General features: G+C 43.0%; 1 protein-coding gene across 7 annotated transcripts in view; it reads right to left on the bottom strand.

The window, feature by feature from the left end:
- The window catches only part of TSGA10 (testis specific 10), a 539,078-nt gene that overhangs the window by 253,170 nt on the left and 273,023 nt on the right, over positions 1–12,885 (bottom strand). For all 7 annotated transcript variants that reach the window (XM_069636638.1, XM_069636640.1, XM_069636642.1 and 4 more), the window contains exons 7-10: positions 11,477–11,650; positions 11,304–11,381; positions 7,695–7,846; positions 1,694–1,809 (exon numbers count right to left, since the gene is read on the bottom strand). In XM_069636638.1, coding sequence (XP_069492739.1) covers positions 1,694–1,809; positions 7,695–7,846; positions 11,304–11,381; positions 11,477–11,650 — 520 coding nt within the window. The remainder of the gene's footprint in view (positions 1–1,693; positions 1,810–7,694; positions 7,847–11,303; positions 11,382–11,476; positions 11,651–12,885) is intronic.

Here is a 12,885-nt window from a genome sequence, read left to right as displayed (position 1 = left end):
GGAGAAGAGAGGTGGGCTAATAGACTCACTGTGATACAGAAATGTCTGTCTGGCACGAGGCAAAGTATTTTTGATTTTCCGACACATGGTTTACATGGCATGTCTCAGGTGAGCCGTCATCGAAGCCTCATCAGGAATGCAAATACTGGTTATGCTGCTGTGAGACCTTAAGTCTCTTGGGCTAGAGGCTCTGCCTATTTGCGACAAAGATGGATTAACCCAAAATGAATGTCTGAACGCAGAGTAGTCCATCTCCTACCTGAACTGACTCTGCTGCACAACATTTGCAACACTGGAGGAGGCCTTTCAGAAAGTCTGACAGCTGCACTGAACCACAGATCTAGCTTCTGCACAGCAGCATTACCAGTTGCTCCACAGCAGTCCTTCTTGAATACCCTAAGGGTCGACAGAGGAGCTGCTACACAGTTGACCTCTCCCCTTGCGATGACCGAGGCATTGAGTGCCAACGGTTGGAATTTGTAGAAGAAACCTGGCCACACGGGTCCTTGTACTTGCACTTGCACTTAAGTGACTCTGCAGTGAAGTCCTATGTTTCACATTGGGCTCTCGTATTACCACTTGGGACTGCTCATCGTCAGAACTAGTACACCCCACAGCCAATAAGAAGTCAATATGTCTCCTCCATCTATTCCTATGGGAGAATTAATCCTGGTTGAGCCTATACCACACCAAGGCTACTCCTGGGGTTTGAACAGTCAAACTTTGGGTTCCATGTGTTAATATCCCCACAAACATATGGCCATATAAGACTGGCGCTTTTTTTTGTGGCAATATTAACCCATGGAACCTGCGGGGGACACCCCTGCAACCGCCATATTTTCTTTTTTTAATGGAGCGGGAGACACCCCCACAACCCTGCTCTCATTTACCCCATACATTATCCCCATTAATAATATTGCCTATGCCGTTTCCCGAAGACCATATATATAGCGATATTATTCCTAGGGATAATATTACCTGATACCAAACTTTGTCCCCAAAGGTCCCAGTTGGTCTTCTATTTTGCATTTGACCCCAACATGTAGGCACAAGCCCTAAGAACACTATTTGAGATTTACTGAATCTGCATTTTTTGCCTGAAATCTTCTCTTACAGTTTATAAGATACAGTATATTTTCACAATACCTCTGTGTAGACATTTCTTCATTCAAAATGAGACTATGCTAGCTTGTATCCTTATCTACGCTGTCTTGTCTGCTTAACCACCGCTACCACTAGGTGATACAAGTAGTTTAAAGATAATCTATTTGGCACGCTTGTGGATGGTCACCCCCAAATGGAACACAGGGATGGGAGAGTGCTCTACCACATCTGTTTCTTTCAATGCCTTTTCCATAGAGATAATACCCTTGTAGTAGTGGTAAAAATAAAGAGAGACTTAAGAATAGCGGTGGGAAAGTTGAAAGGTAACCTGAAATAAAGCCAAGAGCAAAATCATTCATGTGGCACATAGAACCATGGGGGACCGGTGGCAAACAGGAAAGTGAGTACTCCAGGACAAGCCCTATCAGGGGGATACTGAATAATTCTGTTCAGTTACTTACTTTCAGAGAGGGAGGGGGGCGTTAAGTAGGATTGGAAAAGTTAAAGTTAATTCGAACAAAGATATATGACCAGAAACTGTATAAATAATTGTGAAGGCCTCATCTTGAGGAGTGTGACCAGTTCTTACCAATCTTTTCTTCCAGCCGTCCAATTTTATCCTGCGCCATTTGTAATTCATTTTGCTTCATTGTGAGACGCGATCGAGTTTCCTCAAGCGTGTGCTCTGTCTCATCACTTAATGACCTGTAGAAATATTTAATATTAAAAAGTTATTTGACAGAAAAAACAAAACCATATGCCTTTTTTTTTACCATGTTGCAGGAGTCTTATTGCTTATGCACAGGTCCCCCAAAGAGACGTCCTTTTGGGAATTGATAGTGAAAATGCAGGCAGAGGTGTATACAGAGGCATTAACTACAGACGTCTGGGGCAGGCTTCGGTGGTAACAGCCCGGCAGCCGCAGCTTTGCGAGGGTCTAGGGCCATTACCACTGAAGCCCACTCCAAACATTGGCCGTTAAGACTATTAGCACCTCTGGACGATGTCCTGGGCGTTAATAGTACAGTTCTTTTTTTATGGGAAACCAGCTGTGCCTGTGCTGGTCTCTTTGCTGAATAGTGGATGCAGTGTGAGCAGGAGGAGTGCCTAGATGTTGGCGACTTTACATTTTTGTGCCTTTTGGAATGTCACTTACTCAGAACTAGACCTATGGGCGCTCACTTTCCAGGACATTTTAGTGCAGACGAATATTTATTACACATCAACATAATTCATGCTCTTAGTTTTTGGTCCAGAACCTCAGATTCATCACTACATTATTTGACAGAACACTAATAAAACCAGCATTGGCCAGACATTATGTTTGGTGTTTGCATTCCTTTATTGTATTTTACATTTACGAGATCCGTCCCAGCTCAAAGAATGTGCATGCTGAAGGGAAAGGACATCACATTGCTATAATTATGTGAGCTGTTAGACGGGCGGATGGGTATATATTTCTAACATTTTACATGGGCAGTTGAGACAGGAAGTCTGTAGCTTATACTTCCTGCTACAAGGGCACATAATATGCTTCTGATCTCTGTACCATCTGGCATGGCATCATCAAAAGTGCTAAAGTAGGATTGTAGGGTTGGTTAGGCCAGCCCTTGAGTGAATGTGAATATCAGTGAGAGACTCTGTGTATTCCTCAGATCTGTTACTAACCTCACCTGGAGATTGCTACTCAGATGGCTAGCTGCCGAGGGGTCTGGTGTGGCCATACTGGCTATGCCCTTGGTCTTAGCCCTTTCATCCCTGCTTTACTAAGATGGTGGAATTCCTTGCTGGGCTATTCCTTTACTTCTTCCCGTCTTCCTTTCTTGGTTTATCTGACTGCAGTTGCTGGACTCTTGTTCGCCTGCAGTTGCTGTGCCCATCACAACATCCTTCTGGTTCAAGTACCTAAAGGTAAGGGATCTCTCCTTGTTGTCCTAACCAGGAAATCTGAGTGGTTGCTAGCTGGTCTGTCTTAGCTCCATTGTTGGACATCCTACGTCACTTCAGCTATTGCCTTTCCTATGGGACTGTTTCCTTACTGGCTTGATGGACCCTCACGCTTCCTGGGCTGTTCTGGGACCTTGCTTGGGTCCTGCAGATTTCTCCTGCCGCAGATGCTGCAGAGCTCTTCGCCTTGTAGGTCATGTGCCGAGGTTTCTTTCTTCCTCTTTTGTGCTACTGAAATTCGTGGTCTGTCTGCCCTCCTGTCTTTAAACCCTGAGTGCCCCTTTATTCCAAAGTCTGCCTTCTCTGTGTTTTTCTGTGCAATGGTGACTTATTAGTGTTTTTATTAGTTGTGTGTATTTTTAATTTAATTCAAGTTCTGTATTTTTGTAGAACATAGATTGGACATTTCTTTTATTTTGGTACCAGTGTATAGTTGTTGTTTACATTGATACTGTGCCAGCTCACATCCTTTCTGAAGAGTATCGTCTGCTCTAACCCTGCGCTACCTTAAGAGGCACAGGGGGTATATATCATTCATGTTGTTTTTTGTTTTCATCTTTATGTCAGGGAATCACTGCTCCTTTTCTAGTAGTGTAGGGCTGAGGAGGCGCTTCAGTGACTATTAATCCCTTTACTCCTGCAGAGCAGTAGTCATTTCATTACACCATCTATGATATGGTCTTTCATTAATTACCCATCTCTGTACCGACATTGTATCTTTTTTTTCATTCCGCTATACGCTTCCTCCTAATCTACCATCAGTTAGTGACAGGTTCCCCAAACTCAAAGGGGGCGTAGAACATGCAGCGGTAGTGAACACGCTGACATGTTGCTTCTCAGGCACAGTGCATTAGGGGATTGAGGTCCTTGAGTCTGGGATTCTTAGAATTGAGCATTGTTCTTGGAAACTGGTGGGAATTAATTTACAAGGGAATTTTCCTCAATCAGATTGGTTTCAGGAAACAGGCCTCTTCCCATTTCAAGATGAAGGGAAGAGTCAGGAGGGCATAAAAAGGTTGGGATGTCGGATTTGGGTTGTTTTACTGTAATGGAAAAAAAGTTGGCTGAAAAACCCATATCGGTTTTGGCCGAAAATACGGTTTAGCCATTATGGTAAAGCAACCCAAAACATATACATTACCTGCTCCTATCCCCTCTTACTCACTTTGCGGCGGCACACTTCGCTGTGTGCCGCCGGCTCGCTGTGCCCCTGCGATGCCTGTTCCCATTCACTTCCGTGATTGGAAACCGGCGACGCAAGATCCTTTTTTAAAAATGTTTATGCGGTTGGTTGCGGGCCACACATCTGCAACCCCCACTGGCATTATAGTGAACAAGGGTGGAGGGGATACCCCCACAGGCCCCGCTGCCCTTGTTCACTATAATGCTACCGAATGGGGGATTTGGTCGACATTTTCAGCCGCACAAAATTTTCGTACAGCCGAAATTCAACCAAATATCCCATTGGGTTAATTCTTTTCGGTCAATTTGGGTAATTCTGTGATATCATTGGAGAACGGCAGTTTGGAACCCTGGTGAGGGTTCTGCAACTTGATTTTTTCAACAACAGTACAGGCAGCAGGTTCCATCTCCTTGACAGACCCGAAGGAGTGCAAATTTGGTGGAACAAAAGAAGAATTCAAGTTCTTGCCTTTGTCAGACAAGTTCCAGACAACACGATGAGACATTTGTCGTTTACTTTATCATGTCCAGACAACTGGACATGGTGCTCTTGAAGAATGTAGCTAGCACTTACCCTGAGAACCATTGGACTGACCAATAAGAGTGAGTTACAGGGTTAAGACATTGTAATATATATCCAGATAAAGCCAATCTTTGGGAGAGAGCATGACATGATTCGGGGACAGAAAGAGAGTAAATCAGCATATAGATAGTGCACAAGTTTCTGACGAAAGTAAACATGCTTTGTGTACCAATTAGAGGAAAGGACCCCTTAGTGGACTGCTGAGCATGTTTGCTTTATAGTGTCTATCAGAATTTTCTCTGAAGCACGCATGGATGTTTGCTCCAGTCTGCGGTTTCATTTTCTTAGATGCTTAATTTTCTCTGCGGCTCACTTAAAGTCAGCTCCTGGACTTTGGAACTACAGGACACCATCAACGGCAGGCTGGGAACAAACCAATGAAGGAAAAAGACCCTCAAGAATTTTGTACATAGTTTTCATATTTGAGTTAGCAGGTGCAAGTTGGTTTTGGTTATTACGAAGTTAGAGGTTGTTCTTCAAGTGTTAAGGTTTGTCAGGTTTAAAGTCTTCAGAATCAGACTCTAGCACTAATGTCAATACACAGTCCATCTCACCTAACACTTAACCAAACCTTGTTCTGGGTGAGAGCAGGAGGCATCCAGCTGCTTCCTGAGGAAGAGATCTACAAGCAATTTGGTCCTTCAGCCATGGACATTTTGCAAGGGTAGTCCAGAACACTCAAGACGAAGAGCAAGCGTCTGGCCATGTGTCATTTTCTTCAATTCCCCTTTCCCCTCTGGGAAGTTGTGAATGCAAAAGAGAAAAATAAAGCTAGTTGCAAAGAAGACTTTCACAGGGGTCTATCGGACCAGCAGTTCCTGTGGAATTCAATTTGCCAGACCTAATCGTAAGGTGCAGATTAAAAGTGCCAAGACTGTGACATGTTCGGTACTTTGAACCACCAATCATTCATTCACTAAGGATTTACCTTGGTTACTGAGACATCAACAAGAAATGTTGCCTACAGTACTGTCAGGTTTCCTTCTCTTATTTAAGTTTCCTTTTTATTATTTATCCTTTTCAGATTAGCTTTGTGTGGGTGGGAAGTTTTCCATTATAGTTGGTTAGGCCTTAACTTGCTGATTCAGAATCCTGGTTCTGACCCAGGGCAAGATGGAGCCTCACAGTGACAGCTCTGATTGGCTAGAAGACAATGCTGAACAACAATGAACATTCTAAACTGTCACTCTGTGCCTTTCATCATCAAAACCCCATCTGAGAGGACGTGTTTAGTGGCTGCTCCTGCTTTAGTCTTAGGCCTGGTGGATTTTATCCTTCAGATCTCAGCAGTTGAGCGGCTACTTTCTTGGGGGTTACAGGAGAAGTCATCAGCTGGCAGGAATTCGTTTTTGAAGATAGGAAAAGCAGGAAATCTTTGTGAATTCGCTCAGGAGATAAGTGACTTTATTTTTACTGTAAATCTGTTCATCTTAATAACATTCTCCTTGAAAATTCGTTAAAAGTAGTGTTTCTACTAAAACTATTGAACTCCCGGAGTGCGCTTGTGTTTCCAGTGCGGTGTTCCTTAGCGCGAGATTTTGACTGTCGCGTGCGAATTCAAGTGAGCGCGTGCTTTCTCGCGTGTGTATTCCGAGCGCGAGTAGATGTTGGTCTCGTGCAATTTTAAACGCGCGTGTGTTTTAGAGCGCGGGTGATCCTTTGCGCGAAAAGCTATACGCTGCGTGTGAACTAAAGAGCGCGTGCGATTTCATAGCGCGGGTGATCCTTAGCGCGAGAAACTATACGCTGCGTGAGAACTACAAAGCGCGTGTGAAATACAAAGCGCATGTGATTTTTAGCGCGGGTGTTCAAAGCGCAAGTATCTGTTCGTCGCGTGCCATGTGAGTGCGCGTGTATTTCCTAGCGCGAGTGTTTCTTCGTGTGAGTATCAATTCGTCGCGTATGGAACAAGGATCGCGTGTGTTTTTTCCAGCGCGAGTGATTTTGCGCGTGAGAATCACTTTGTCGCGTTTGAACTCAATAGCGCGGGTGTTTTTATTTCGCGTGTCTCGCAGGAGAATATAATTGCGCGTGTGGACTATTGCGCGTGTGGATTTTTGCGCGTGTGGATTTTTGCGCGTGTGGATTATTTTGATCGCGCGTCTTCATCCGTTTGCGCGTGTTCTTCAACCAGGAAGATTTCTATGTGAAGTTCATCGATAATTTAAATGGAAATAACCTGCGTGTGCATTAGGCACGTGTTTCCTCTTTCTTCAAGGATTCAAAGACTCAAGATAATTATAAATAGTTTGAAAAGTTTTGAAATGACAAGAAAGAATATTTTAAAGACAATCTAATTGTACTACCATTGTATGTTGGAAAAAAGACAAACAAAGAACTAAGACTTCCAGTTTGCCTAATGTAAGAAGTTGCTGTGAATTTCAAGTATCTCAAGTAAGAGAGATTTTCAGCTTCTTATCCGCTTCTCAAGAAATTTCAAGAGAAGAACCAGGTATGATTCTTAATTATTAGTTAAGGATTAATGTCTTCCCATTCATAAGGTTAAGTAAGTGAATTAAGGAAGTGTATATGCTATTCTTTATCCTCTGCAGGTTCAGCACTGATTAGCCTTGACGCAGTCTGCCTGGTGTTGTTTTGTTATCCCATTCCCCCTTTCCCTTTGGGGTGTAGTTTACAGAGATGAATTGAAAACTAGTTCTGGGAAATACATCTCAGGGGGATTGTCGGGGGTTCAGCAGCTTCCGCGGATACAGGACCTCTCAGCCTGACAAGTACCTATCATGAAACACACATTTGGAATATTATTAAAACTAGTATTATAATGTTTTGCAGTATGTCTACATTATATTTTGGGGGACTGACTAGCTACTGTCTAGTGGAGAAGTTCACAATATATCTGAGCATTTTGATAATTTACCTGAGAGCTTCACATGCTATCTTCTGCCGGCTAAATTCATTTTCTGTCTCCATGGCCCTTCGGGTGAGAAGCTTCATGTCTTCCTCCATTGCCGCTATGGTCTCACGCATTAGCGTAAGCTTAGATTTGCTCTCCAAACTTTCCTTTTCACTCTATAGAAAGATGAAATATTTCTCACAGTTACAACACCACTGTTTTCAGACTCTTCACTAAATGGCTTTAGGCGAAACTTAGCTATTTATTTATTTGTATATGTAGAGCGCACTAGCAGCCCGAAGGCATCGAGGCGCTGTAACAGAGCTAAAGGAGACTTACTTGAAGGTTACAATGAAGCCGCCCATGAGAGAACTTGTTCATATCACGGGGTCACATGTTTTAGAACATAATAATTTACATCACAGGATACATCAGACAAAGAGGTTTGTTTTGACTGCTTTGTGAAACGTTGAGTGAGAGTCAATGAGCCTGAGGTGTGGTGGGAGGGCATTCCACAGAGTGGGTGCAAATGAAGGGAAGCTACAGCCGCCTGCACGGGCTTTGCGTGATCTAGGGATGGATAGCAGGTTAGAGTACTGATATCTGGATGGTTTGTAGGTAGAGGGTTTGGTGATTCTCTGTGCTAGATAGGGAGGGGCGAGGTCATGGAGACACTTGTGAGTCAGAGCTAGGGCTTTGAAGATGATCCTTTGCTTAACTGGAAGCCAATGGACCTGTCTCCTGAGTTCTGAATTGTGTTCTTTAAGCAAGAGACTCGTGGCGGCTCTGAGCACGTTGTTTTGAACAATTTGTAGTTTGGCCACATTCTTGGCAGAGGTGCCTATGAATAGGGCATTGCAGTAATCGAGCCTTGATCCAATGATGGGCCTGGCGATGGTTAGGCAATTTTGTTGGGAGAGGAAGGGTCGGGCTGCATTGATGAGTTTGGAGTGGTAGGCTGACGTGGAGGCTATGGCATTAACCCTGCCTGTTCATGGTCACGTCAGGTTCTAAGAAGACACCCAGGGTTTTGATGGATGGTGAGATGGAAATGGGAATGTTGTCAATGGTGAAGGAGGAGTATTTGAGATGAAATGTTATAATGAGGTTGCAAATTATATGGTGAAATCTCCAAGCCCGTCACATCGGGACAGTTTCATGCGGTTTCGCTTAAATTTATGGCTAACCAAAGATGTGTTAAATAGTCGCAGCATTGTTGGGAGTGTGAAAGATAAATGTCGATTTTGTAATCAGCATGCGGAAACCTTGAAACATTTGTGCACAGAATGTATTCAACTGGTGATGTATATATGTGTACACTACAAGCACTTATTTGCCGAGTATCGTAACATGACAGGCGTTAAATTGTGGGATTTACTATTCCACACAAATAGGAAGTCGGTGAGATATGCTGTAGTAAATTATCTTCACCAACTTGGGCTGCAAGATTAAAAAACAAAATGATCCTTTTTAGCAGTTAACAATGGAACTGTTGTATAAAAACTGAGAATGTGTGTACTGAGATTTAATGTGATCCAATTCAAGTGTTGTGAATTTTCATCATTAATTATTTTTTTTTTCTTTTCATTCTCAGTATTCATTCGGTGTTAAGCATTATGATTATCTTTTAATGTGGTTTTTACAAATATTTTCTTAGGTATAATGTTGCAATTTTATATCAGACATTTGATGTATTTTACTTATGGAGTTTATTTTTGCAATTAATGTGTCATGTATGTAAAATTGATTTATGATTTTTCATTTGTTATAATAAGTTGAAAGGTCTCGATATTTTTTTTGTGACCACAACAACTAAATAAAAAACAAAAAAAGAAGGAGTATTGAGTGCCCAGTTTACTCAGGGTGGAGGGTGAACCCACCAGCAGAAGCTCGGTCTTCTCACTGTTGAGGCACAGCCAGTTTTCTGCCATCCAGGATTGAATTGTTGAGTAAACGGAGTTCAAGGTATTCTGGTCGGAGAGGTAATCTCCCGAGAGGGGGATCAGTATCTGGGTGTCATCTGCATAGTTTGTGTATGAGATGCCCAGAGAGTCCAGGATTTGAAACAGGGGCCTCGTGAAGAGGTTGTAAAGGGTAGGGGCCATGCAGGAACCTTGCGGAACTCTGCATTTGATAGTACTCGGGTCAGCACAGGAGGAGTCATAAAATACTTTCACAGCTCTGTCTTTTAGAAATGAGTCTATCCATTTGCAGGCCTTGTCAGAGAAGTTAGCCACAGAGGATAAGTGCTGGCATAATGTTTTGTGATCGACCAGGTCAAAGGCGGCTGACAGGTTGAGGAGCAGGAGGAGCGCAGGTTTGCCTGCGTCTCTGAGGTCATCGATTTGGATTTTTAGGTCAAGCCGTTTCTGTCCCATGACGAGGCCTGAACCCTGATTGTCTGAGTCCAAGGATGTGGCTGTCTTCTAGGAATTTCTGAATTTGCAGGTAGGCTGCTTTATCCAGTATTTTCAGAAGAAAGGGTACCGTGGTAATGGGCCTGTAGTTGCCTGGGCAGGCAGGGTCAAGGGAAGGCTTCTTGAGGAGCGGACAAACCCACACTTCCTTTAGTCCCAGTGGGACGGAGCCGGTACGAAAAGAGGCATTAATGAATGCTGTTATGATCGGGGCTAGGGATGGGGCATAGTCCTTGATGACTTGTGATGGGCAGACATCACCTTTGCAGTTGGAAGGTTTGATGGTTTGGAGGAGTGAGGTGACCTCTGATTCACTCATATCTTTGAAGTTGAATAGAGGGGTGGAATTGGAGTGGGTAATGCGGGCATGGGAGCTTTCAGAGCTGGTGATCAGTTTGGTGATCTCATTTTGATGGGCAAGGATTTTGGCCTGTAGGGTTTCAAGTTTTTTTAGCATGGCAGATTGAATGGAGTTGCACCAGGATTCGTCCTTCACAATTGGTGAATGTGTGTACCATTGATTCGACTACATTTTTTGGCTGCGAATTGCAATGCTATGTTGCACATTCATGCTTTTGAACAGAACAGGTTCCCTCTCAAAATGAGGTTTTAGGAATTCCTTATTTCCAGGAGAAACATTTAGCAACTCAGTATTGTTGTGATCTGTTCTCGGAAAAGGAAAGCATGGTAATTAAGAACAGACGTGTATTATTTGGCTATACATTGTTTTGCAAAGAAGCCATATTGCATTCAAATAAAGTCAATTCAAATGGGAGCAGTTTAGATGGATAGTGGTTATTCTTAAAATCTGGTAGGGCTCTCGAGGACGGGAATTGGAGTTGCCTGGCACCATTTGCAAAGCTCTAACTTAATTTCCAAAGTTCATGTGAGTAGTTTTTCCAAATAATTTCTTTCATCGTCTAGGTAAATAAATGCTTTGACTGATGGCTTGCCTCAGCCCCAAATTAATGTATACAGTGAAACTATCCATCCTTTGGAAACAACTGAAAACCAAGGTAGAACTTTAAAGGAAAGTTAATCAAATTATATAACATCATCCAAGCGTATTCGTATAAAATCCATCAAACATATAGAAGTCAAAAGTAAAAGGCATTTTTAACAGTACAAGATCATACAAAATAATTCCTAAAATATCAAATAAAAGAATGTAATGTTTCCTATGATTGACAGTTGTCCATTAGCTATTCTCCCTTACCAATCTAACTGATGCTCTGAACTCCTCTATCTGCTGCTCCAGGTGAGCTCTCTCGTTAATCGCAGTCTCTTGTGAAATCTGATTGCGGAAAAGAAGCACAAGTCACAACCTTTTTAAGAACACACAAATCAGCTTCCTTGATTTAGTTTTCGAAAGAGATTTTTCACTCGAACCTTCAACCTCTCTCTCAGGCTGTCTCGTTCTGTGGTCATCCGTCTCAAGTCCGAAATCGATGTGTCTCTTTCTGCCTCCACCCGTCGCAAGATGTTTTGAGCCGTCAGGCTGGACTTAGGTGCTTTTGGACATTTTATAACTTCTCGCCGGAGTCGGGCTACCTCTTCCTGTGACTATGAAATGCATAGCACAGTACATTAGAAACAGGGATGAGAAACAGCCACAAATGGACATAAGCAGCAATTAGCATTTCGTGCACTGATTACATTGTATCACATATTTTCCATTGTTGCATGAGAGGGGGCGGTGGTGAGGTGGGATAGTTTTAGGGAAGAGTCCCAAATAAAGTTATAGTGTTGGTGAAATTGGGTAAGTGAATGACACCTTATTGTTTCAGTAAATCAATGAACATCTAATACTGTTGGCAACCTAGGAGGGTCATTTTCATAATTTTTTTTAATTACATGCCAAAATTAGCACTTACATGCTGTTGGGACCCCTGCATGCATTTTTCAAATTTTGCAAGGCGAAGTGCTAAAGTGAAGAGTGAAACCAGGTGAAATCACCTTTACTCTTCAGGAAGTTTAGGAATCAGAGGTATAGGGCCCTCATTACGAGTTTGGTGATATTACGGCGGCAAATCCACTGAAATACCACCAAACAAGATTTACTGCTACCGCCACTTGGTCCTATGGATTTATCGCTGGATTCCAAGTGGTGGTAGGCAGTGTTAATCACTATTTTTTGGACTCCATTGGAATTTCGGCAGAATTAACACCGGCGGAGAATCCGCTGATTTTTTTGGCAGCAAGGTGGTGAATTTCCACCAGCTTTTTGCTGGAGGAAATCCGCCACCTCACCGCCAAACCTGCAGTAGGGGCGTGTGGCGGGTGCGCTAGTAATAAAATAACCTCCGCGTCTCCCGCGTATTTTTAGTGCATCAACTTACTTTCAATAAAGCCCTAAATCCTATTGCGCCTGTAAATTCACTGTGGTCTTAGATAATTTCAGGTCCTTGAACGTGAAAGACAAATCATCACAATGTCCATTCATTTCTTATAAACATAATAACTTAATGTGACCGACATGGCTTCGCCTTGAGTTCTCCAACTGTAACATGGGCTGGTCATACACATAAAATCTCTAAAAACCTAACCTACGAAATTGCTGAGTAAAGAGCTGAAATGATTTGCCTAAAATGTGCCTTTTGTGCGGTATTAAAAGACTACTTTGTGCTGTTTAAGCTTTTTAATACCCCACCCTAGTGGCTGGTATGAAGTCACATACATGCATAAGGCTAGGGGAAGGATGGGTTGAGCCTGAGGGCAGGGGACAACCACCTGCCCCATGATGCAGAACCAGCAGGAAGTACAAGGGCGCTCCCACTCATCCCCATCCCAATCCTAGT

Source organism: Ambystoma mexicanum, chromosome 7p (genome assembly GCF_040938575.1).
Source record: "Ambystoma mexicanum isolate Mex_15411 chromosome 7p, UKY_AmexF1_1, whole genome shotgun sequence".
Classification (NCBI taxonomy): Eukaryota; Metazoa; Chordata; class Amphibia; order Caudata; family Ambystomatidae; genus Ambystoma; species Ambystoma mexicanum.
Note: the sequence above shows the minus strand (reverse complement) of the source record. Positions and strands in the feature narration are given on the sequence as shown.